This window comes from Leuresthes tenuis, unplaced genomic scaffold, assembly GCF_036924035.1.
Source record: "Leuresthes tenuis unplaced genomic scaffold, fLeuTen1.0.hap1 SCAF_15, whole genome shotgun sequence".
Lineage (NCBI taxonomy): Eukaryota > Metazoa > Chordata > Actinopteri > Atheriniformes > Atherinopsidae > Leuresthes > Leuresthes tenuis.
Window position 1 is genome coordinate 18,804,159 of NW_027325369.1, and position 27,155 is coordinate 18,831,313.

Sequence of the window (27,155 nt, forward strand, 5' to 3'; positions counted from 1 at the left end):
AAATGTGCACGCAGCCGTGGGGGGAAACTGTTGTACGGGCTGTGCTTACATAATTTCCCCGTCAGCCTATTTGTAAGAGTGCCTTTACCGTTATTTATTTTTTTGAACAGGTGAACCAGCACATTTGCAGAGGTAACAGCTGCCAAAGGCCTTTTCTGAACTTGTATCCGCGGTCTGATAGCCTTTGTTCTGCCGGGTTTATTGACCGTTCTGGTCGTCAGGCCAGACAACCCCGGTTCAGAGACTTGACAGATTGAAGCAACAATGCAACTTTTTGGCGGCGACTTGACGCCACCGAGCGAATTGTGTTTCCACCGAGGGAGGCTCGGAAATGAAACGCAGCTTTTGGCGTTGTTGGGAGAAACGCTTTTTGCTTGTTTTCATTCTTACGGTCGTATGAACCAGAGCTCTCCAACATTTGCTTTGGAATCACGAGGAGGATGAAAAATTTAAATGTCAGTCAAAAAACTTTTAAATTCTGGATAAACTACAGTTTACAACCTCTCTTGACACTTAACTAATGTGCCAGACGGTTTATTGTTGATTTTTGAAGTGGCAGCTCCAAAACACCGAATCCGACATTTGCTGTACCGCATCTGGGTTGGACCGTTCCAAAAAAAAAAATAAATAAATAAATTAAAAAAAGCTTTCCTTTCCTCGCAAATGCCCGTGTTGCTGACATGCCATTCATCCAGCGCATAACCCAGCTCTGGTTTTATCCGTTTGATAACCCTGATGACATCACCGTGACGTCAGAGCAACTTCTCATCCTTTGGAAAGAACTCGTGGTGCTGTTCTCTCAGGCTGAGGAGTGTCAGAGATCACAGGTTGTCTCTCTGCAGGGACAGTCAAATATGTATCATATACCGTGTATTGGATATCAGATTGTCTGGAACTTGTGATACGAAACAGTGTCATTTTTATGAACAAATTGTGCGTTTTTAGTACAGGAAAAGCAAGTTGGGTACAGATTTGGAACACTTACACACCAAACCCAACTAAAGTCACATGTCAGACACACATGTCAGTTAAAAAATAACAAACAGGCCTCCATACTTGGTCTATTAAAGTTTTAAAAGTTTCTTCTCAGTGTAGCATGCTAGGAGTTGAGTCATCTTCTGATTTCTCTGTTCAGCAGGATGGCTCTGGATGGGATCCGGATGCCCGACGGCTGCTATGCCGACGGGACGTGGGAGTTGAAGATTCATGTCACCGACCTCCACAGGGACGTGTCTCTGAGGGTCACTGGGGAAATCCACATCGGCGGAGTTATGCTCAAACTCGTGGAGAAACTAGGTATGCGTGCTCAGAGAATCATTCTATCCCAAGTGGAATGAATTGATTGAATGAGTGCTTGGGCTCGGTGGGCTGATGTTGACTTACTGGTGTGAAAGACATGACAGCAGGTAACAAGGAGGCCTCAGATTTGAGCTGCGCTCCAGTTGAAATGGAGGGGGAAATAATAATAACCCATTTTTTGAGAGTTTGTGTGTCAGTGGCTGGTTCGTCTTATCAGTTCATATTGTTTGAGCCTCTTTTTTTTCCAACTTAGAATGAAAGCACATTCTTTTACACAAACTCCAAGCTGTGTCTGAGTAGTGGCCAAAGGCTCAAAAGTATTCCTTTAGCCAGCATGCTGGCAGAGAACGTGTGAAATAACAGGAAGAGGATCTGTTTAGGGACAAGCTGCAATATGTTATTGTTTTAGGAATCAAAATGGTGGCCTTTTTGCTGGCTGCACTTTTCAAAACTTTGCAGATTACCTCATGACTATAAAAGTTGATATTAGTTGCTTGCCATGCATTGAAACGGGGCTTAACGCTCCCAGCAGCATATATGCATTGCCAATTAGCAAGGTATAAAGAAACCATACACAGCTTCCCTCCCCCACTCCAGCATGCACTGTTCTGTAACTGCAGTTATGCACTTGACAAGTTTGGGTGCAAGTAAGCATAAGAGCCCTCTGTCCCAGCCTCTTGAACACTGCCTTGTTTCATGGAGTCTGGAGAAAAGGTCAGCGGCGGTGGCAGTGAGATTTAGGAGTGACAGTTTGTTGTGCGTTGATGGCGCTCAGATGCTCGGAATTCCTGCTGTGCTCCAAGGTTTTATTCCCTGCCTATGGTCCTGTTTTTAGCTCTCCTGTTAGGGCTCCACATAATTGAGGTCTTTGTTCTTTGTGGGTTGTCTGTGCGGAGTAGCATCTATGCTAAATGAGCGCAGTGTTGGTTCCATGTGTGGGCCGACATGAACTCGAGTCACGGCACGTTCTTATTGGTTGTTGGAGTTGCTCTCTGTGGTATGGTGTGAGGAAAGTCTTTCTTATTTTGGCTGGTCTTACTAATAAGTGAGGGATTCATAAATAAAAATTTTTTAAAAAAAGTATTCCATCAAAATTGTATTTCTCTTATATCAAATTGTACTGTGGAACCTGGCTTTTATTATGTGTTTCCACCATTCCTGATGTTCTATTTTGCTTTTCTTGTATGTGCCGCTGCTTTATCACCAACGTGTTGCAATTCCAGCCATGGTTACTGACAGCATTTCTATCTCCACCACTGATCTCACCACAACTACTGCAGTTCATTTGGCCCGCTGAAGTATGCTTGAAGTCAATGGAGGTAGCACAACTGTAGATTGCTCTGTGAGTGTTTCAGAGCATATTTCTGCCTCCTAACGGTTTAGCACTGTAATCATTAACCCATCTACAGCATAGGTTTAACACTCGGTCATGCACTGCAGGTGACTGTATACTGACCCTGCAGCCAGGATTCAGGCAGAATAGGAAGGGTTTTGGTGGCCAAGAACTGGAATGTCGCACAGCAAGACTGAGTGAGCTTAAGGTGAGCCGTCACATTCCCTTTTGCTGCGAGTTCTGGACCCCCCGTGATGGATGCTATGGTTGGTAACCGTGTCAATGATTAATCTGCCCTCTTTCACTCTGAAGGGAAAGTGTCGACCTCTTGCGATTCAGTTTTTTTTGTTTTCGTGAGCAAACGTTGCCGTTTGTTGTGACTGACAGCGAGGCGCGTGCTTGCTCCCACTGAGTGTTTGATCATTTCGTGATCGTGCGTTCCTTCATCATTCCTTCTGTATAACGGAGCAGCGTTTCCATTGGTAGCACTGGTGCATGTGCTGCCGCACGCGAGGCTGCTCGTGCGAGTCGGTGGGTGTGTCTCATCCACATGGATCTTGCGTTCATCGTTCTATTTTTCCCGTGAGCTGCAGGCCTCCTGTCCACACTGCAGGCTCAGATGGCCTTCGATAATGGATTAAATAGAGAAATGCCAGGAAGGCACTTAGGTATTGATCACAATAATGGCCGCTGCTTCCATTTCCCTGCAAAACTCCATGAGAGCACTATTTAAAGCCAAATGATTTACCACCCCCTGGTCCCTTGCTCTTGTAACCCTTTCATCCTTCGGTTGCTTTCCATCATTGCTACCTTTTCTGCCTGTTGTTGACGTTTTTGCCACACTCTTCTCTAAAAGCTGCTCCATTTAGCCGGGAAAACGAGTGCTGTACAAACAGCAGAAGTTTTATTGGATTTAAAGGGATGGTTCCCAAGTTGCACAGCTTTTAGGTCTGATGATCTGCGGCTTTCAGTAAGTGCTACTTAAGAGCAACAAGTGTCAGATAATGGCACAAACTACTCCCATTGAGTAGCATGTGCTCCAAACATGCCCATTTGATATTGTTGAATGTTGCATTCGATTATGCGCCCCCGTTGTCTTGGCTCTGCTTGGTGACACACAAACAGATGAGGGTAGGGGGACTGGATGGAGAATGAAAATGGGACTTTCTCTCTTCGGGCTGTCTTTCCCCATTGTGACGTTAGCCATGCTGCTAGAATTCCATAAAAGTCTTCCATGAAGCAGGAAATGACTTTCAGGGATAGGCATGTGGCTCTCTGGTGGCTGCCGTCATCGCTGGAGTCTCTGCTGCTTGCTTCATCTGCCTCCCGCTCTCTCTGTAAGCCCTCCCTAGTTTCCTCTCTTCCCCGTTCACCCTCCTTTTTTTAGTTTCCATTTCGTTCTAAATATGTTTTTGTGGAAATATTTATCAGAATTTTTTTTGTCTTTTAAGTCTTCCGAACCATGCCTTTTTTAAATTTGACACCATCCACCCCTCCGGCCACATAGCAGGGTTTAATGACCAGTAGGAAACACTGAAGTACACTTTATTATTTTGTGGTTTCTGACCCTGTTCACATACACTGACTGTTCAACGTTCCAGAAATAGAAGTTGAACTGACTAATTGGTCTGGTGGGAGTCTGCTTGTGCGTGTGGTTGTTTCCAGCTTTTCTTTTGGGGGGTGGTCGAGGTTGGAGGTTTGGCTGTTGTTGCCACCAGCCCACCACAGAGAACTTTCCCTGGTTAATGTGTGTTAACCTACATAGCAAGTACGTTGCTGACTGTCAGCATCCTGAATTTGCTTACGTTTTTTTTTTCTTTTTCGGAGGAACTCGGGCATGGAAAGCATTCGTAAGCCAACGCATGAGATGCATTTATGCGTTTCCTTATTATTCGCGTTGTTTCTTTCATGCATTTTATCCTCTCTGACGTAGAGATACCTCCTATTGAAGCTTGCGGTGACCAGAGGAAGATAGCCTCGATTTGACAATGGCGTGCTAGTTTCATTAGGAAACAGACCTGTTTAACACAGGATGCTGAATTTCCTCTGGTCCCCTACCTTCTGTCTGCCTTCCATGCCTGCCGTCCTGCCAACTTGGTCTTAGGGACATTTTTGTCAGGCTGAGGGGACTTTTAAATTTTTTTACACCCGTATCTTAGCTGATGATGGGCATGTTTTCCACACAAGAGCTCCGTCTCCTTCTTCTTAGAACGGGACGCATAGTTCAGACATATTACTAACTACATGTAATGGGACTCATTAGTTGTGACCGTGGAGCCATGCTAAATATCTGGTAGTTTGAAGTGAGAAATGGCCTGGCAGCCTGTGTGATCATCTTACTGTTTAATCTCTCTGACAGGAAGTAGTTAGCCTAAGTGGTGGTCCTGCCCAGGCCAGAGCTTTCCTGTTTCACTGGCAAGATGCTGCTGTGATTGTGCTGCTCGGCACACACACTGCAGATGGGATCTAATGCAGACCAGTGGCCTGTATAACGGCAAGACGGGGTTTAACAGAATCAGATCTAGTCTATATCAGCTTTTCCTTCTTGTACAGTGCATGTTAGCCTCAGAGCTTAGACTTTTACTCAATGAGTTGATTGGCCATCGAACAGAATGGCGTTACAAGTAACGCCAATTTCAATAATCAGTTTTCCGTGTCAGTTTCTAGCAAAGAGTGTGAAGTTTCTCCAAGCTCAAAATATCACATCAAATCCCAATATGCGATGTGTTGCACATTGGGTTTTTTTACGCTGTTTTTTCAAGCTGCGAATACGTCAGCGCTGGTCATAGGAAATTTCATCCATTTTCGTCTCTCCAATTTCGTCTTTTTACCCACGCCTCACGATTTGTAGCCCAAATAATTCCCCAGGAAGATAATCACTCTGTGGAAAAAGTACTTGCATTACTTGCAGCCATAGCAGGGGTAACTTTCTCAGCTGGACACTTTGATAAAGCATGTAAAGGATGCTCGTGTTTGAAAAGTGCAGCAATGTCAAAGTGTCGTATTTGAGATCTTTTGTGTTTTCTTGGATTTGTTGCTGAGTTGGTTAAGGATGAGTGAATTCTATTTGGCCTCGAATACTAGAGCAAACTTTTGTTCGTTCTTCTGAGAATCTGGAGCCCATTGCATTTTGTCCCTTTCACCTTCCTGTAGTGCAAATAGCACGGTGGGTCCGTTTGAAGGAAATGTTAAACCTCCACATTGTTGTAGAACAACAAACCTTTGAGCCAATGGGGTAAACTGATCTCGCGTTTTTTGTGTAGCCTCTCATTCCACATTTCATACCTCCCAGCCTGACAGTCCATATCTTTCCTTTTACAACACAAAGCAGCAGGAGTTTTGTTTTCGTAACCCAAGGAATTGGTTGATATCAGCAGAGAGAAATTGTGGAAATATTTAGGGGGAACCCTGTCACTCTTAATTTCTTTAAGTCCTAATCATTTTATTTGATTACTGAGCAGCTTAGAGAATGCAGAGGTTTTCTCTTTACCGTGCAGGATCACCTCAGGGTTTGTGGAGCTGTTGTAACGGTATCCTGTTGTCCAGCTCACAGAGGTACCAGGGCATCGCCGTCCTGAGGGGACGTCTGGCAGGATGTATACACTGATAGAGCGAGAGATGAATATTGTATATCTGCTCCATTGATCCATTGCAGAGTTTCTTTGTAATGTCATTATTCCACCAGGGCCCTGAACACTTAATTGTATAAAGCTGTGTCAGGGCGGAGAGGGAGTATCCCCACTGCTTTGCTGTGTTGGGATTATGACACAAATGGATACAAACAGTCTCCGAGGAGGCTTCCTTTAATAGCCCTCTGGCCTTTTCTAATGCATTAAATTCAGCTCTGTGGACCCTTTTTATTGTAACAGGCTGGTTGCGCCTAAATTTCCTGTTTAGATTTCGGATTCGCTTTATTCCAAGGGAAAGTGCTTACTGGCTTTCAGTGGTCTAAGAGCCAGGTTCAGACCCACATTTTCATCCAACCTTTTTTGCCTGTCTTTTGCAGTTGCAGTAAAGCCATTCGAAAAGCCATCTGGCTTTTTTTAAGTTGCGAGGAGTAGCAGTTTATCCGTTTTCCCTGTGTTTTTTTTTCTTTTTTTTTCCTGACCCATTCAGGCCTGATGCAACATGTCTGCTTTTACTTTTGAGGCCGGATGAGATGCGAGTGTTGCAACAGTATTTTCAAGACACACGAAAAACCGAAGGGCAAAGCTGGTAGTGTACAACAAAAGCTGAAGGTCGAACCTATCAAATGGTTTTCATTTAATTTCAGAGGCTGGGAAAACTCAATGGGTTGAACACAGAGTTACTGGGCAGAGTTTGAGAGATTAGCTAAAATTGGCGTTATTGAGTCTCTTTACATTGAATGTAATCCTGCATCCTGGGTGATCACCTCTGATGGAATCTCAGTCACCTGCTTTGTATGTAAATAAACGTGTAACCTACGTCACGCTGGCAGCCGAGCAACAAACAGGACATCAGGAGGTCTGATGTTCCTGAAATACCATGAATACCGACTCACCGAATGATCATTACTCAGACAGTAATGGCGGCGGTGGTGGTAGTATTAGTATTATTACACCAGTATAATCGGTAACACATGAGAATGTTCCCTGACTTTTTTTTTTTTTTTTTCTTCAGGCTCAGTGAGTATTGCATATTTAATGCCTGTTTGAAAAAAGTGAAATAAAGAATATGACATGTTTGATGGTCTGTTGGCAGAATGCTGAGCTGTTATATAATAACAGAGTGAAAGCTAACCCCGTTCATCGCAGGCCTGGGAGTTGAAACAGATCACAATGACGGAGTTGGATACAAATGAGTTTCGTTTGCAAAATTGACGTTCGTATCGATGCATTTTTAGAAATTTCTTGTGTAAAAGTGTTCTGCACTGCTGTTTTTTTTTTAAACTCAAATAAAAGTAGAGCAACAAAATGGCTCACGAGAAAACTGACCGACTGTCCATCAAAAACAGCACATTTCCCAGCTTCTTTGGGACTCGAACACACCTGGAATCACGTTATAACTGCAGCATCCGTTTGAACAGTGTGTGTGCTGCGTGTTTAGTATTCAGCATGTTGAAATACTCCGTCTGTATTTTCCGTTTATTCGCATTGCTCAGTCCTCTGTGTTTAGGCAAGAAATGCACAACACCGATGGCTTCATCAATCTGTGAAAGTGACGGGATATCGGTCACTTTTCCTTTTTTATTGTGACAGCTCATGAAGTGCGTGGTTTATAACTAAAGTTTCCCCACAACACCATGTCCTATTGCCATAACAATTCTTTTGAGCAAGCCAAACATGTTGGTTGTTTAAGACATCAGTGGGTGGATTGAAGCAGCTGAAAAACATCTTTAAGCTTATTGAACAGCCACTGTTCTACTCATTAGGGTTTGATTGCAGTGCTCTAACAGTGCAGCTTTTTTTTTCTTCTTTATTTTTCTAAAGTAACAGTTCTTAACTCCAGAAACACGATCTTTTACTTCACCTGAAGACATTTTCTTCACGCCGCAACACAGTCCGCCATAAACGTTCACATCAGGCTAACGGGCCCGTTGCGTCGTATTTAACACGGTGGACGCAGATTGGAGCAGTTGGAAATGGCAGAAGCTTCAGCTGCAGATCGAGCTCTTTTGACCGCAGTTTGCTCTCGTTCATTTGGCTCAAACAGTAGGAAAGTTTGGACGTCGTTGGTATTTATTCAGCGACTTGATCTGTTGGATCTCTCTGAACAGCTTATCGTAACACGGATTCATCTACCGCCGCTACTGTGCTTTTTTATCAGTTGATGTGATTGCTGCTGCTCAGACTGTGCCATTTTGAAAGTGATAACTACTTGTTGGTACATCTAACCTTGTCAGATTGCTGTTGCAAAATGGTACAGAAAAGCACCACGAGGCTCATTCAGATGTGACGGACACTTTCAATTCGTAAGTGTGCCAGAAAGGGGTTTTAATGATTGTTTTCTGCTGTTTATTGTGCCACAGGATTAACTGTTACTCTGTAGTGCCCAGCTTTCAGTTCTCCTGGAGATTCTGTTTCTAATAAAGCACCCGGGTCGTCAGGGTCTCTTCCTTGACATCTCCAGCTGAACAGCGTTGACAATTTGCTTCATGTGACCTCAACGGTGTCCTGAATTGATCACAGTCTGTTATTCTTGTGTCACCAGTACTAAAAACGAGTTTGTCTGCTCCTCTACTGCCACTTCTGTCACTGACATAAACGGGTATCACTTCAGTCTCAGATGCCCTCCCATGTGACTCTTTATCTCGGGTCTGCAGTACAGATACTGCCATCACCTGTCAATCCAGCGCATCACCTGCTGGGTTCTGATTTTGCTAATCTCCAGCGTGAGAATGTATGAGTGACAGAATGCCTCAATGCCGTTTACAGTAGCTCTAATTTAGGGACAGTGCAGAACAGCTGCTTCCTATATCTTTGCTTGTCAATACTGACCTTCACCCCACTTCTTATGTGAATTATATTTAGAAACAGAAGGGCTTTCATGTTGTTGAGTGGAATGAGCTGCATGCGTTTTGCATGCGAGTACGTGAGAGATAAGTCTAAGAAACCCCCGGGCGCTGGTTTTTGTTGTGTATGAAAACAAGTTGTCGCCTTGCACCATCGCCCCTGCGGCGTCGGCCAGTAGTCGCCAAGGAAACGGCATGACCAGTCTCACCCAGCTGTATTGTTTTTATCAGCCGATGGCTGAAAACGAAAAAAAACCTTGAACTGTATGAACATGTTCTGGTTGGTAAAGGGAGAAAACATTATTATTTATAGTGGGGTTTTTTTTGTTGAGAAAAGGCTCACTGTACAGATGCAGCAAAACCCTGAGACCTGCATGATTAATTTCATGGGCCAGGGTTTTGCTTTGCGTGTCACCTGACATTAACTGCCGTGCTAATAAAGATGAGACATTTTTATTTAGTTTTCTGTCAGGTTACGGTCACGTCTGCTGTATAGCTGCACCAATTGGTCGATTAGTTCATCAGTTGATTGACAGAAAAAGAATCAGAAACTGTGAACGTCTCCTGAGTTGTTAATTTTGGATTGTTGTCTTGGTCAGAACTGATTAAGTTGACCTCAAAGCTTGGTGTGTTTTTCATGTATCTGTCTCAGTCAACTAGTGGAAATTCTTACTTTCTCCGTTTTGTTCGCCTTGGCATGCAGCTTATTTGTCATACGCTGGAATAGATGAATTGAAAATGCAGTGTATATTTGTGCTGTTTCACTTGTAGACTTTGATTTTGAATGTTCTCCTCATACTTGCTGCCGTACTGCTTGCTGCATTGTGTCATCGCGTCCCCAGTTAGACCTCCTCCTCTGTCCTCTCCTTGTCCTCTTCAGCTCTCCTCTCCATGCCCTTTCTCTCGTTCCCTTTTTTTTTTTTTCATCCTCTCCAATGTTGCCCTGCCCCCTTCCCCTCACAGAAAGGCCTCCATAAACATAGCTGCCTCCTAATGTAAACACCACAGATACTCTGGCCAGAAAGGGAAAGATGGAGGGAGTGATGTGGAGGAGAGGGAAGGAGGGACACTTCAGTCTTCATTAGAATTCTAATGAAAGCCCTTCAGACTGAATACTTTTTGTACCTTCAGTGAATCATTTCAAGTAAAGATACAGAGTTTGCATGTTTGGGGAAAAGGAAAGCTTACTGGGCTATGGTAGCATTAATCTGTCTTTTTATTTATTTTTCTATTTATTTTTTTGGGTCTTTAAGATTGCATCTTTGGTTTTGGTATCTAGAGCACGAAGCAGAGGAAGCAGCCCTGGTTTAGAGCTGTGGTGGTGAATGAGAAGTTGTCGGTTTGGCAGAATTTCTGAATTAATTTTGCTCGTTAAAGCACAGGCACACACAGCACTGATGTAGTTAATGGATGGATAAGAGGAACATCCGCCTCTCGACAAATACTCCAACCCACACACACAAAAACGCACACGTCTCCGTATCATTTGTCACGTCTTGCGGAGGTCATAAAACATGTTTTCTCATTTTGTTTCCCCTCCCCATGTCTTTTAAGTGCAGCACACACACGCACATTAAGGACTGTGGGTCCACATTTGATGCACCCAATTACTTAGGCCCCCCATTCCACTGGCTGCTGCATTACGTCAGGCTTGGCAGGCTGTATTTTTAGACGGTAGATGCCATCGGCCCCGTCTCATTCGCTCTGTGGATTGGGTTACCACAATATTGCTGAACGAGCCCAGTGGAAGCCTACCCAAGCTGCCTTATCCAATCACAACACATCGAACCACTGCGTAATGATGCAAGTAAGAACAGGGGAAGGCTGTGTTCACTGAGGTTTTGGCGATGGGCAGCGACAAGGAAACGGAGAAGAAGGGTGTATAGGGAGAGCACTCGGGATGAGGATTCATGTCTTTCCATAGATTGTATGCTGGAAATGCTTGCCTGAGTTTGAGGACGTTTCTTTAGAGCACTGGTCTGTGGCGAAGACCTGAGTGCCAAACGTTAATGCTAGCTGTTCTGCATCGTTCGCAGACTCCAGAAATTACAAGGTTGTTGGAGGAAAAACTGTGAGCAGAGTTATGAAAATACACGTTGGATTATTTTCAGTTTTTCTCCCGCCACGCTCTCTCATTATTTCTGCCTTTTAATAGCTGCAGGAAACTTAAAAGGCGTAGTTACGCCGGTGCTAGAAATGAAGTTGCCTTCTGCACAGCTGAGGGATCGGCGTGGAGCGATGACAGCGAGACCCCACGCTGCTAGAGGAACTCGCACAGGGACTCGGAAAGCTTGGAATGTTTTCACTCGAGTTCCAAGTGTTTGCCCCTGGGAGTAAACGGCATAAAACCCAACAGCTTCACAAACAACCAACCCCCTCACCTAGTAAATTCACAAAGCTTTTACACTCCTTCTTAAACTGGTGCTCCCCATCGCAATCAATATGATAATCTCCCCCTCAGCTCAGTTAGCTTTGCTCACATCACAGGAGTCTTGTTTACTTGGTGGAAGCAGGCAGTCTGATGTTTCATTCACTCACCCGCTAATCCTATAGACTCAACCCTGAGACAAGGTTGGCAGAGGAGTGTCAATAATGCATATGTATGCCCCTATGTTAAGTAAAGGTCAGTGAAAACAACAGCGGCCCATGGAAACAGAGCCTCTCAAGGTGGAGGAAATCATGGCAATAAGCTGTTGTTCAGATGGAAGAGGTCCACATAAAGAGAGGGGTATAATATTCAGTTTATAGCGCGGTGTGAAGGGCATCAGCAGAGCTGGTTATGATGGAAAATCAAAACTGTCAGGTTGAGAAGTATCTGTTTTTGTTTCCCCGCTATTTAATGAGGTGATTCCTTATCGTACAACATGCTACCAGCCTCGAATGGAAAAGTAGAGGGAAAAAATGTTTAATGGGCATAGATTATAATTGCCATTATTTGAAACCTGAATATTCCCATATGGTACTATAGCTATACTTGTATCGTTATACCTTGATCGAGGTATATGCCACTGATGCTGCAGTAGTAGAGTTGAACCAGTTCAGATAAAGTGTTTTGATCAAAAGATGACTAAGCAGACGTCTCTCTCTGGGAACAGTGATTCAAAGAGGAGAGAGACCCAGGGTGATACTGAGATTAAGCTGCAGAAGCAATGAAGGCGTATGTGGGCGGGGAGACTGAGACAGAGCTTTAGGAAGTGCCTGCCAGGACTGATGCTTAAGTAATGACATCACTACAAAAAGGATATCTGAAAGTAGAATAATGGGCTAAAACTATAGGCCTGTTTACGGCGTCTTAATTGATTTAATTGAACTCTTTCAGGCGTAGTTTTCTGTCTGAAGTGATTAGCAGTTTAATCAGAACCTCAGTCTGATGACTTTGCAGCTCACATAGAAACCAGGTGATCCGCGAAAGAGAGGCCTTGAGTCGCCTCAAATCCCCGCAGCTTGAAACCAGACACATGCACCATAAGACCACAGGTTGGTCCACATTGTGCAGAGCTCCTCTGGAGCAAAAGCCTGGGAGCTATACAGGGTTTTGGGTGCCTTGTCTCTGTTTAAAAGGATCACAGTGTGACTGTGGAACAAAGAGGGAGGTATGAACCTGATATTCCCCCAGTGTCACACAAACAGCCACCTCTTTCACACAACCCTCTGATCCCTATCGCTTCGACAATGCTGCCTCCCTGCAAACCTTTTCTACCCCCCCGAAATATGCCCTGTGTCCTGAAGAGGACATACTTGATAATTTTATGTCGGTGCAGTCTGATGGGTACAGGCTGGCTGCTCTAATTAAGCTTTGAGTTGTTTTACAGCCTATGTCCTTGAATATAGGACAAAGCAAATTAAATTTTCCTTTCACCTTCCTCACTGTGCCTTTTACTAAAACTCATCCCCTCTTATCTGTTCTCCTTTCTGCTAGATGTGAAGAAGGACTGGTCGGACCATGCCCTGTGGTGGGAGAAGAAGAAGACATGGCTGCTGAAAACCCACTGGACGTTGGACAAGTATGGGATCCAAGCTGATGCCAGGCTGCTCTTCACGCCCCAACACAAACTGCTGCGCCTCCAGCTGCCCAACATGAAGCACATGAAGGTCAAGGTGAACTTCTCAGACCGGGTCTTCAAGGCTGTGTCGGACATCTGCAAAACGTTCAGTGAGTGGAAACACCGACACGTTTACAGGGCATCGCTTAGTTCAAGATGGGTTTTATTTTCAGTGGAGATGTGGAAAACAGTTGAGGATGAGGGGTTACCGACTGGCTGAGCTATTTGAATGCAAGTTTTCTCACGTATGGACTGTTCGATCCAGTCTCCATGGACATCCTGAAGGTACCCACCCTATTAAACTGAAAACAACCTCCGGTGATATTATTTTTGGAAACGCTCTGCCCCAAACTTTGCTAATCATGTCCTTCCTCACGCTTTGTTTTTCTCTGGCAATTTGTTGTGTTTATTAAACAAGTTTAAAACGAAGCAGTCTGGCAGACCAGTCTGAGGATGTGTCCTTGAACCCAGGGGTCTATCTGTCCCAGCGTAGTGTTTAGTATACAGGGATTTTCAGCCTTTCCCAGGCTTAAGATGAAGTACACATTCACATACATGTAAATAACTCGTTTTCTTGCTCGCTCTGTTGCTTAAATACCATCTTTTCTTCTACGTGCTCTAAGGGTCACACACATCCACATTGTGGATATCATGTATCAGTGGCTCCATGCTGATGTGTCAGAGGTCACATGCTGGACCTCAACAACCCCTGACCTGCTAACTCCCACTTTCCGCAGCAGAAACCTCACCCTCCGCCCCTGCCTCTTAGTCACAATCTCCTTTTGGGTTAGTAGATTTGGAGAACACCCCCCCCACACACACACACACCCATAGAAACCCCGCCATAAGACAGGGTCACAGCACACCTGTTGTGTCTTTGTCACAGAACAGTGTGCAGCCACAGAACGGAGACTCCAGCAGCAGTTTTCCTGGTTTCATTTCCGTTTACATGTGGCATTCAACCAGTTCCATGACGTGAAAGAATGAATTACACACACCATTGAGTTTAAATGTAAAAAGAAGCTGTTGGAGGCAGGGAGTTGGGGGGATATAAACGGTACTGCAGTCTTTGTGTCAGCCATGGCTGAACAGTATGACACTTTCAGCTCGGAAGAAATTTTGAACAAAATGCTTTTAGCTGACTTGACACATGGCAGGATGTGGAAGGATGTTGTATGCTGACTGTAGGCGTGATGTGTGTGTGTGTGTGTGTGCTGTTATATTTACACCAGTGTACTTATTTGCTCATTAGTAGTAACAGATAATGACCTGTAACTTTATGACACTCGGCTTGGCCTACTTGCAGACGGTCTGGTCTGGAAGCATTTTTTTCCTTTTCTTCACTGGCTAATTTTGAGTTTGACAATTTCCTGTGAGTCTTTTTCTGCTGACTGCCTGTGAGCTGCAAAGCGTAGAGAATCGGGAGGGGACAGGAAGAGATGAGGGGCTGTCCAACTGGCCTTCGCTCCAGACAGAAGAAAGGGAGGGGCAGAGATACATTAACATAGAAACAGAAAGGAAAAGCTAGTGGGATATTTTTTTTTTCCCCTTTACTGGCAAGAGGTTCAACAGCTGTTGTAGTTCTCATTCTGATTTCTTTGGAGGGTTTTTTGCTCTGTTCATGTCTGGTCAGCTGGCCACAAAGAACCAATGCCCTGTTCCAAAACAATTTCTGAGCTCAGTCCTCTAATGTAGCATTCGGCTGTTGCAGTTCATTTTTCTCATTATGTTTTCGGAGTTTGAGTGATTTTATGCTGTCAGTAGTCTTGTTATCTGAACAAATATGTTATCTTCCAGCTCCTGCTTGGTCTGCTTTTCAGTCTCTGTGAACGCCACATATTGTACAGGGACAAAGCAGAGAAAATCAACATAACACTCCATGTTAAAAGCTTAGATCAAATGATCTACAGCTGTGCTTTTCCCATGTTTGAAGCAGCTGTTTTCTGACCGAGACACAGTCCATCTGGGTTGACTGGGTGAGAAGAGAACTCGGCAAAAGGTTGATTTACTGTAAAATCTCTTAGTTCCACCCCCATTTTGACCTCTAATTCCATTTGGCACCTCTCACATCGTCTGCTACACTTCTTTGTTAATACTTAGGAAGTAGCATAGGGGATTTTCTGCTTTTCGTTTCGAGATCAAATTATTTGAACTTTTCCCATAGTTCCAAACAGTCCCAGAAACCCGTTTCTGTTGTTTGGCTCGGATATGATATTAGTTGTGTACCTATAATGTAACATACATATTTTTTATTTGGTTGATTGTTGTGGTCTTATAGATAATTAAGGGGAAAAAACTATGGCCAAACAACTTCTAATGATCAACAAACAAAGACAAATGGCTTCACATTTTAGCTGGTTTAAAGCCTTAAATGATTGATGCATTGCAAACGTTGTCCTCCCACTCGGAAAAGCCAAATACAGTCATAAGTCACCCTTTGAGCAAGCACAAATAAAAATGCACTCTTTACAACTGACTAACACATGACTGTGGAGCAAAGAGTCTGAGGTGGGGTGAAAAATAGACGCTTCTTTCATCAAAGAACCGCTTCAGGATAACAAGAGTCAGGCTGCTCCACTCAAACGTAATGTGTAAGCAGTCCTTTACTACCGTATGTGCGAAAACAGGCACAGTATTGTTCTGTGGAGCGTGTACTGCTACAGTACAGTGAATCAACTTAAATGACTGGAGAAATGGAGGACCAGGCAGGAAATGAAAGAGACTCCAGTAAGCTCGTGTCTGCACTTCACACTGTAGGACGAGTTTTGACGTTGACGGCTTAGTTCTTTCTCAGGAAAGTGTCGGTTAGACTGCTTTGTCCTCCAGAAATCTTTCTGAATTTGTTTTTTTTTTTGTTGTTTTTTTTGTCCAGCAGATTTATGGTCTGTCAACCTGAGGGCTGCTTGACTGGGCCCAAGTGCGCTGACCACTGTTGTCATAGCATGAAGGGACTGTGGTTTGGCCTAAACTCTGACTCTTAAAGTGAAGCGTGTGATTATCTCTTTTCTTTGGGTGGCTTTTTAGCACCTTGTCAGCCTCATCTGCTCGATAAAACGAACTTCGGTTACTCTCCCCAAGTCGGTGGAATTCAACGAATGTTGTTTGTCCTCAGTGGAAATGGTAAAAGTGATTTGTTTGCTTAATTTGATTTAATGACCTTCACTGTCTTCAGTTTGTTAAAACAACATGTACACAACATGTACATTCTGATCTTTTTCTTTCTCAGATTAAGACCGAATGTTAGTAATTTAGTTTAATTTGTTTATTGCACAGAATTAGAACATAATTTATTGTTTGCGAGTACTAATCAGTCATCCCCCCCCTTCCCAATTGGTATATCTATATTTGTACATAACCAAGGGGGGAAAAGGATGATGAAATCAAACATATTTAAAAAAAAAAAAAAAGTATTTTGTCCATGTAGGGTCTCCCATCGTATGAACGGTAAATTTTAGAGTGGTAAAATTAGACTGTGATGGTGTTTGTGATTCTTTGTGGCTAGCGTTACTCACTGCAGTGAATCATCTGTTCCAAGGAGTAGACCTTCCAAGTCCAGCTGGCTCTTAGTCAACCCCTCTCCTCTGGCTTCATGCCTGGTTCCTGCCAGAAGCCTGAAAGATGGACTATTGGGGTGTTATTGTCCAGGTGTCATTTTTGCTAATGGAACTCGACTAAGCTTTTGTCAGCGCTCTGACCATCATTCACCCCTCCTTCCCCTGACACCATTTTCCAAAGTAGTGTATGCGGAGAATGCGGGAGAGCTAATTTTCTTCGACGATATCGTTCCCTAAGATCATTCCTGGATAATTGCTACGACATACAGTCGGAGTATCGCCAGAGAGTGTCAGCAGAAATCAACTATAAACAACAAAAATAAGGAAAAGACTTTATGAATATTCCAAGATCTGAAGTATTTGCAGAAAAACATAGGCAGAGGCTTAAAATCTAATCTAAGATCAGATTTATAGGCATTCTCTTCTGAGATTCATCATCATGAGAGCATAGTAAAATGCCACATGCTTCTGTATTGCCTCACCAAGACACCCAGTCCTATCCGTGTATTCAGTCATATGCACACTTCACCTCCTCACATAGCTCAGTGGGGCTGAAGCTCAGAAGCACGCCTGGAACTCACATGGCTGTATAAGGGCACAGGGAGTGTGCTACAGGAGAGCGAGAATGAGGGAGGAGGGTGAGCTCCCATCTGGTAGTTCTTAAAACTCCTGGAATGCTTTTGCTTTAGTTACACAAAACCAAACAAGCTTTCTCACCAAGTCGAGACGTTCTCTCGACCCTGCTGTTTATGCTCTCTTCAACACCTTCACGAGCGCCTCGGTCAGTCTTCGACGCCGCTTTCGATAAGTCATCCGTGGAAGAATAAAGAGCGATTTTTATTTCCATGGGCGTGAGAAAACTAACAGCTATGTGGGGAACAAAGTGAAAATAATCGAAAATGTCTTTCTAATATCGGCATGCGCCTTGATTTATTGGGAATCTGTGAGAGAACCAAACTCAGCTGCGAGTGTCCAGATGTGCTTGCCTCTACACATGCTCCATCTATTCTAATCCTGACACTTTCTGGCTGCCTCAATCCCTCCATCAGAACCATCCCATCATTGCTGCTCCTGACTGATGGCTCCCTGGCCCTCAAGTCCAAAGGATGGAGAGAAGGAAAAAGAGTCGGAGGAGAAAGAAGCCAGTTGACAGACTGCTGTTTTAGTCATCATATTTACTGTGGTGTCTTACTGTCTCTTTTGGACCTTGCACACATCTCTTCCATGTCCATACACGCAGAGTAAGAGTGCAGTTGCTCTTTTTTGTTTTGTTTTTAATTCAGAAAACTTCTATAAAAAATGAGTAGATGCTCCTTTGGTAAACTCTGCCTTTATTACGAATCACCAACAGCAACCGAATTCTGTTTTCATGTGTGCTAAAGGAACAGTTAGAAGAAAATGAGTTAACAAAAAAAAAAGGGAGATTGAGGTTGTATCTGCCTTGCCTCAGTAGGAGACTGCAGTTAAAGCGAGATTGTTTTTGGGGGCCCAGAGAAAAGGGATTTCCAATTTTTCCACCATTGGTGTGTGTGCACAGCTGTCTAACGTTTCTCCCAATCTGTCTCCTTCCTTTCTTTTATTCTTTCTTCCATCTGCCTCTCGCTATTTTTGCTTTTTGCCTCGACTTAGCATCCATATTTTTCTGTGCTAGACCGCTTCTCCTCATTGTTTTAGTGCGCTTTGACAGATGAGAGACGTGGTTTATTTAAAACCTGCAGTTGGGGGGAAAAAAAAACACAAACAACTACTTTTTTTTTAGTTTTTTGTTTTTTTTGGTGTGACTTTATGACTTGAAAACCTGCCTCGCTCAGTGTACAGATTGACTCGACTTTGACTGATGTTTATGTGGCGTTACACGTTCATACGCTCTGTCTCACCACAGATATCCGCCACCCGGAGGAGTTGTCTCTACTGCGCAAACCCCGTGATCCTAAGAAGAAAAAGAAAAAGTTGGAGGAGGCAGAGGAGGACGATCTGGAGCTGGAGGGTCCGCTTTTGACTCCTGGATCAGGTGCGACGTGTTAACGTTTCCTCCAGGAATAGCATCAGTTATTCCTGTGTTGTAGAGTGGATAATGAAAATTACCTCTAATTAGATGAAAGGAAATAGATTTGTATTAACCTAAATCTGTGCATTCTGTTTTTTAGGTCCTTGTCAAATTAAGTGAGTTATTGGGTTTAATGACATTTTTTCATTGTGTTTTATAATACTTTTATAGCTCCTCAAGCAGCAGGTTGAACCGCAGGTTCTGCTGGCGCCCGTGGAGCATCTTCCATTCTTTTTTTGTATTTGACTGCACTTGTGGTGGAGAAACCACTAAGATAACTACGGATTGCTTCACCCTGCTTCTAGTTACCAAATATGAATGTGTGAGTTTGAGGCCTGCATGGGATCGACAGCCATGGCTCCCAATTGCTTGGCAGGGAGGACTGAGAATGGCTGAGATTCCACACATAGCTGGTCACGCTGCCATTTTAAACCCAAACCAGGCAACACAAGTGCAGTTATGATGGCCCTCCTCCTTCCTGCTGTGAGTGATGGGAGTTACAAGCATATGAGCAGGGAGGAGTAGAACACAACAGGCTGAACTGCTGTCACTGAGTTAGGATCAAGCAAAAATGCTAACGCTTTAGGACGGGGTGAAAGGGATTCTTTGTGTGATTAGAGTCTCCTCGGCTCACTGTGGGTGGAAAGACTTGAACAATAACTATAAACTTGAACTTGAGTGCTTGTCAACTGGAAGGAATTCTCTAGATGTAGATATTCTTTAGATGTTTTGTCTATTAGCATATGTATCCAAACGGAATGAGCGCTAGAAAATCTAAAAAGCAACCACTTCATGACGGCACTATAATGAGCACACCCAGCGTTGCATCATTCCATTATAAGGGTGGGATTGATTGTTATGGCAGAGATGCATTATGTTCCCAGTGGGTAAATGTAATCACTCTAGGTGGTGCAGAGAAACGGAGTTTCAGCAGAACGTCACCAGCCTCCCTGTTCATTCAATGTAGTCGTGTGTGTGTGTGTGTGTGTGTGTGTGTGCGCGTATCCTCCCTGTTAGATCACATGCTACAGTCAGAGAGAGTAATTCATGGCCAAGTTGTAAGACATTATTCCGTCCCTTGTGGGGAAGAGCTGGCCTCTTGGCCAAGGTCTCCTGATCGAAATCACAAGGCATTGCAGAGAGGCTGAGATGCAATCAGGATTACAGTCTTTTCCTTTCCCCTTTCCCCCGTTGGAGCAATTAGGCAAGGAATCGGTCAATCAACTGAGAATTATTCTGCAGCTATTTGATAATCCATTAATTGTTAACAATCCAAAAATAACACACAGGATGCCCATTCTTAAATGGAAAATACGTTCCCCGTATGTCAGTTTTTAAACATTTTTTGGAGGATTTTAAGTTGTTGGACCTGATCATTTATTCCCAGTTAAAGGCTTGCTACAGTTTCACAGAACCTTAATCTCCATCTTTAAATGTTCCAGGTAGGAAACTCCATGTCCTCGGGTCAGTCTGCTCACTCAGCTGTTGTTATGACTCAGACTAAGAGCCATTATATTGCCCATAATGCCAATCCGTCAAGTCCCACTAGGCCCACCACATTTTGGCGTGCCTGTTCTATATTAAGAATGACAGGCCTCAGACAGCCAACACTTTCTATTTGTGCTGCAGTTTTCTCATGCAGAGCTGGGTTATGTTGACCAACGCCTTGCCTGGGTTTTCAGTCACACATGCTGTGCTGGATGGTTATGAACTGGTGGATGGAATCTCATTTAGACACGCCAGGACAATCTTCCTTTGCAAAGAGGGCAAACAGAGTCATCCACTCTGAGTTGGCAGTTTCTGTAGAAATGTCACAGATCTCCTCATTCCTGTATTCTTCAACTTTTGTCTTCTCTTCTGTTTCCTTCTGTCCTTGATCATTATCTGAAATCTGTCCTCTTTTTGTTTCCATTCTGCTCCTTCCTTCCACTTTTCCCTTTCTTTCTCTGGCTTTCTTTTCCTCCTTTCACCCTAGCCTCTGAGATAATATACATCGGACCTGTCAAAGGTAAGCTCTCCTCTTCCTCTATCCCTTTCTCTTCAGCACTGCTTCTTCACCCTGCTCCCCTCTCCCCCACAGCTGAAGTGTTCAGGTCACATGACATCCAATCCTTTTGGGACTGGCAGCAGAATCACCTGACAGCTCCTCTAGAGGAAGTCAGCTGATGTTGTTTGTCTCATAATAAATGCTTATGCATCCTATTAGAAATTGGCTCAAAGCTCACTTTTCTTAAAGCTACTCCAGGCCTGCTCACTGTACCTGCTGACTGATGTGCAGAGTCACTGTTCAGCCACTGAAAGTTTTGCTCAGAATGGCAGATGGGCGGCAGAATGGCCATAAGTTGACACATTATATTTATATATGCATTCTGGACAAATAGCTTCTTCTTTTTTTTTTTTTTTTTTGCTTTATTTTTGTGTTCGGAATCAGATTTACATGCATTCCATCCTATCTACACACTTCAACTTAAACTCCACACAGACACTTTGTGAAAAATGAATAAATGTATCCACGAGACACTTATTTATTGACAGTTTTCCCATAGTTTACTTTGAGTCCTAAGAGCTGATGGTGGTCCGTCTAACCTCTCTGTGAAGACTCGGTGTGGGAACATTTGGGAGTAAAGTCACGCTAACATTCTTTATGCCTATTTGCCGACATTGGAGTCGGTAAACAGGATGAAGGAGGCACGGTTGTGTGTGCCTTCACGTTCTACAGGGTTCTCTGGATGTTTAACATTCCTCCAGAGACTCTATGGGAGAGGAGAGTTTCTCCCTGACCTGATGAACTCAGCATTAGCAAGAAAACCTTGAGGGAACCACTGGATAACACCCTCCCCCACGTGGAATGAGTGGTCATGGCCTACATCCCGTTCACATGACCTCAGCTCACAAACACAAACATGCACTCACACTAACACAAACCAAACTCACTTCCTTATTTCAAAAGGGATTTAGTGGTTTAGCCAGTGTTGCTTCTTGACCCAGACCCTACAGAGGGAGAGAGGGACTGGAGGGGGGGGGGTGTTGCCAAAAATACTCCATGAGGTCAACCAACAGGAAATGCAAACGGCTTCACTTTGGTGGCTTATGTTTGTTGTCAAAATCTGTGATTGAAACACTAAAGAGAAAGAGCTCACGCCAACATTTGCATTATTTGGAGAACTTGATTACGTTATCATTCAAGTATTTGCTTTCCCATATCGTTGCACTCCCCCTCTCCTGTGGGCAAAGCGTGCCGTATTTTGCTGTGTGCAGTGCATTCTTGCAGGTTTTTTTTTTTTTTGACTGTGCATTAGTAGGTGACCCTTATTTATATTGTGCATAATTTGCATGCTGATCCGCATCCATCACGCCAGCAGCGGGAGGACATTGTTGAAGTCACTCATTTGCAAAGTACTGGCTGGTAGTGACATGGCATTGTTGACCTCTGGCTGAGCTGCAACCCCGTGTGCTTTTTGAGAGGTGTCACCCCTTTTTCCCCATGATGCTATTTTAGCTATGCATTTGTAAATATACACTTAATTGAATTGTGCTAATATAAGGCAACCGATTAGGGGGATAAATCTTCCAATAAGCACTTGCATTTTTGCTGTTGGTATCTTCCATTTTCATCCGTCAGGGAATTAATTGATGCCTGTGTTTTTACAGGGAGCATCTACTCTAGTCCAGGCTTATACAGCAAGACTATGACCCCCACCTACGACTCTAGGGACGGCAGCCCCCTGTCGCCCACCACAGCCTGGTTCGGGGACAGTCCTCTGTCCGAGGGCAATCCCAGCATCCTTGCTGTCAGCCAGCCGATTTCCTCACCAGACATCCTGGTCAAACTCTACAAGCCCCAATCCTTGTTGGACAAAGCCAAGATCAATCAGGGGTGAGACGACGTTTGCTTAGTGGTTTGGCTCAACCGTGGTGGTTGTGGAGTTATTTAGATCTCTGCAGCTGATTGAAACAGTGGAAAGCGACTGCATTTCACCATTATCTCACCAACCGTGTATGTGCTGTCTCTGCAGGTGGTTGGACTCATCCAGGTCTCTCATGGAGCAAGATGTAAAGGAGAATGAGGTGCTGCTCCTGAGGTTTAAATACCACAGTTTCTTTGACCTCAACCCTAAGGTACGTTCCACAGAAAAAGCAGCACAAGTTCACTTTAAAGCCAGCTGGGAGCACCGTATTTAACATCATGCCATACAAATGAAGAAAAGAGAAGGAGATTTTATTTTTTTCTTCTTGTTTTGCACTCATGTTTTATTTAAATGTGCTTTATAAATTAAATGGACACATGGCATATAATGATCTAACTGTAATATGAAACGGTACATATGAAACTGTACTGACCATTAAGGTGTCAGATTTTTGTTTCCTCACTATCTGATGAAAACATATTTAACTTGAATGAATTATTCAGCGCATGCCCTGTTGTCCTGTGTTTTCAGTATGATGCAATCCGGGTAAACCAGCTCTACGAACAGTCCAAGTGGGCCATCCTGCTGGAGGAAATTGAATGCACAGAGGAGGAAATGATGATGTTTGCTGCCCTGCAGGTAAGAAGACCAGGTGTTGTTGTTTTTTGTTTTTTAAGTTCTTGATCGTCCTGTTTCAGCATTCGTGGTGTAACAGTCTGACATTTGAAGAGCCATATGGCCACCAGTTCTGCAACAGCATTCATACTAAAGCTTGGCTGTTGTGTACTGTTGCAGAATGAGTTCACAGGGGCATTATCACAATTGTTCCCTCAGGGATTCTCAGCATATTTTCACATCAATCAACTCCATTTATTCTTTGCTTTGTTCCTAGAAATTATTGTTATTTAGCTTTTGCAAAAAATGAAGACAACAATATGAATTGACAACAATTAACGTAATGAGTTGTGGCATAAATTTTAAAAAAGTGAGAAAACGCCAAGGATTATATACCTATGGATTATAAATACACTGGTTGCGCTCAAGTTTCTAATTTAGGCAAAGAGAAGGAAAAGGAAATAGCAGAACGATAGAAGAGGGACCCATTCTCCATACCAGCTTTATCTCGTTCAAGGTTGTGGAGTGCCGCGGCACATCTTAGCTCCCATTGGGTGATCAGCCATGTTCGCACTAGACGGGCTGCCAGTGAAAGGGGAACAGTTGAGTGATATACAGATGTTAACCCCTTTCAATCCCTCATGTTGCCACGTGTAGTCTGAAGGTAGAGCGCTCGCTATTTCTGACCCTCATAAACTGTGGGTGCCAAGACCTGAGGACGCCACCCTGTTCTCACCCTAAGGGTAATTATAGTGCATCTTGTGCCACAGGATCCCATGTCTTAGTGCAGACCACCCACCCCAGCAAGAAGCAGGTCTCATAGACCTGCTCACATTCCTTTTAAAAGCCCACTGACACTCTTCGGTGTTAGGCGTGTTTTCATTAGACCAGCTATAATTGCACCTGACGGGGCTCTTGTTACTTTTCCCTGACCCGCGTCGGGTGTTTAGACTGGTCAAAGCTCTGTTGCTACCTGTCTTTTAGCACTTTGTTAGCCACGTCTGGGTGTCGCTTGCTTGAGCTCAGGGATTTTGGCTAAGGTTTCACCGTTAAGGGATACGAGGGTCTAAATAAAGAGCAATGATCGTTCAACTCCAGTAAACCGCTGCTGAGTGTTGACATTCCGTCACCTGGATGTTTCCCTTGGCAGTTCGCAGAAATTAGGTAGTCGAGTCAAAAACAGTGACTGACGTCACTGTCTCACACGCAAACAGGAAACCAGCCTCCTAAGGTTGTGGTAAAAAAAAGAAAGAAAGAAAAACAATAAAAACTTGACAGAATGAAGAAGCGGAACATCGAAGTGTCATATCGAGCTCTGTTGTCACAGATCCTGCCAACTCATACCTCTCGTCTTTCTCCTAAATCCCGTTCTGTCGCTCTCACCCTCTCAGCAGCTGTTCATTCATATATTGGTGGGGAGCTGGTGATGAGATATTATAAATAACATTTGTCAACAAGCTGCATTTAGTGCCTGTGACTCACACCAGGGTTTTCTGTAATGACCCTATCCGGATGAATTGATGTTTCCGTTGTTGCAAGAAACGCGTCTGTACCCAGTGTACCCAGTGAAAATGATTTTATTGTGTGTCACAGTTCCAAGGCGTGCTATGAACACATTATCCAAACCACAGTGCTCATTAACCTGGTGGATAAGCATCATTCATTTACTCTGCGTGGTAACTAGTCATCGTCGTCCCATCCTGAAAAAAAGAAAAGACGTACCTGCCAAACTCGACGGTGCACTGGCAGCACATGTTAACAGAAATGGCAACCGATCCTAAAGTATTTATATGGCAATTATCGCAGACCAGATCCCCTTTTAATAGAGGAAGTTGGGGGATTTTTGCATCGGTAGCACGAATCGCAGCAAACTTAATAAAAATCAGCAAAAGTGTGGACCAAGTTGTTGGAGCAAGTTACCGTTGGCAACAAAGTCTACCTACATCTGGTACTCTTCTTACAACCCGAAGTGTGTTTGTTCTTTTTCTTTTCTTTTCTTTTTTTTTTAAATCTCGAGGCCTCTTTAGTTGTTGGTCGAGGGTTTCATGCTTGCAGATGTGCTGTAGAGATGGAACCGTTGGATTCTGTGGGGTTCGCACTTGAAATGATTCGGTGATAAACGTGGTCCTAACTTGGGCATCCTTTTTCTTCCTTTCTTTGGCCAGTACCACATCAACAAGCTCTCGATCATGTCCTCGGACAACCACATGAATAACAGCGAGAAGGAGGTGGATGAGGTGGATGCGGCCCTGTCTGACCTGGAGATCACTTTGGAGGGAGGGAAGACATCCAACACATTGGTATGAGATCGCTAACAGAATCCCCACCACCACGTCAATTTTTTCGGTGTGGGCTAAACGCGCTCATGTCCTTTTGTCCATTTAAAGCATCATTGTGTACATTTTTCTTCCCAATGGTGAAGGCTTGGCACTGTTTTTTTACGCCTTTTTGTTTCAGCAGTATAAAGACACCAGTGGAAATCTACTCAGACAATGCATCGGTGCTAAATTTCACACCGTTATTTATATGGCCTGAATCTGACTAAGAGTTGGGATTGTGAGGGGTTCGACACCACAGACCCAGTAAGGGCTGCATTTGATATATTTATGGTGCCCAACAGCCCAAGCTGGGAATGCTGCTAAGTTTACACAGCTTGGAAAAGGAAACTCTTCAGAAATATTACATAAGAAATGTTGTCTTTAGCACACTCTGCTCCACAGTGACATTGAAAACGTACAAAGTCGAGAATGAGATTATCTTTTGTTTTGTATTTAATGCTTATCCGTGTTCTTATTCTTTTAGATAAAAATCTTCCACACTTGCACTAACAATGGGGTTTTTCCTTTTCCTCCTAGGGTGACATCACATCTATTCCCGAGCTAGCGGACTATGTCAAAGTCTTTAAGTAAGTTAATTTCCAGAACTACCTGATCCCACTACACCATGTGCGCTTCGACTGAATGTAAAGATGTAAAGATCTCGGTCCTATCTAAGAGATTGTGAGACTTAACAGAGCCATGAGGCAATCTTTTCTGGTTCAGTAAGAGAGAATTCTTGCCTGTTTTGCATCAGAGTAATAGGCTGATTGTGTGCCAAAGACTATCTGCTGGGGGTGAGCTTTTAGTTTGGCTTTTTAGAGCTGGACAAAGCGTATTTTGAATCCTATCCATTTTTGGCAAGAAGACTTTGCTGACAGGCAGGTGGCCCCTGGGGAGGTTGTCTCATAAAATGTACAGTATAAACTTGGGGGTGGGGGGGGTGGGATGATATGAAGGGGCATTTCCTGTTTAATAGTTTTCCACAGAGCTGGCTGCTTTCCTATTCACCTCGCTGACTTTGCACTTTTGAATCTCTCTCCTCTCCTCTTTGTGCTCCTTTATAAACTCCCCTCCCCCCAGTCTTCCTGTTCACCACCATTAAAGAAAATGAGCGTTTTTCCATCTGATCTCTGACGTGTCTCTTGTCTGCCTTAAATTTCTAGACCCAAGAAACTGACGCTGAAGGGCTACAAGCAGTACTGGTGCACATTCAAGGACATCACAATTTCTTGTTACAAGAGTAAAGAGGAGTCACACGGGACACCTGCTCACCAGATGAACCTGAGAGGTGCGGACACGCATTACATCGATCTACTAACTCACCAGAAATCTTATGTAATGCTCATGCTCTGCTCAAAGTATTTTATGGGTGTGACCTTTGACGTCTTCTTCCCGTCTGCACTCTGGCGTCTTGTTTAGGTTGCGAGGTAACGCCAGATGTTAATATCTCGGGTCAGAAATTCAACATCAAGTTGCTAATCCCAGTGGCAGATGGCATGAATGAGATCTGGCTTCGGTGCGACACTGTAAGGTTGAAGTTAGCGCACCCTTTATTGTGTTTTCTTT

At 43.8% G+C, this 27,155-nt stretch overlaps 1 protein-coding gene across 4 annotated transcripts in view; it reads left to right on the top strand.

The window, feature by feature from the left end:
• fermt2 (FERM domain containing kindlin 2) overlaps nt 1-27,155 on the top strand; it is a 34,922-nt gene that overhangs the window by 405 nt on the left and 7,362 nt on the right. For 2 of the 4 annotated variants that reach the window (XM_072364893.1, XM_072364894.1), the window contains exons 2-12: nt 1,139-1,296; nt 13,024-13,257; nt 18,584-18,712; nt 20,724-20,756; nt 22,400-22,625; nt 22,765-22,867; nt 23,188-23,295; nt 25,437-25,571; nt 26,127-26,176; nt 26,753-26,877; nt 27,009-27,115. In XM_072364893.1, coding sequence (XP_072220994.1) covers nt 1,140-1,296; nt 13,024-13,257; nt 18,584-18,712; nt 20,724-20,756; nt 22,400-22,625; nt 22,765-22,867; nt 23,188-23,295; nt 25,437-25,571; nt 26,127-26,176; nt 26,753-26,877; nt 27,009-27,115 — 1,407 coding nt within the window. In that variant the 5' untranslated portion in view covers nt 1,139. The remainder of the gene's footprint in view (nt 1-1,138; nt 1,297-13,023; nt 13,258-18,583; nt 18,713-20,723; nt 20,757-22,399; nt 22,626-22,764; nt 22,868-23,187; nt 23,296-25,436; nt 25,572-26,126; nt 26,177-26,752; nt 26,878-27,008; nt 27,116-27,155) is intronic. The other 2 variants (XM_072364895.1, XM_072364896.1) reach the window with 1 other exon arrangement.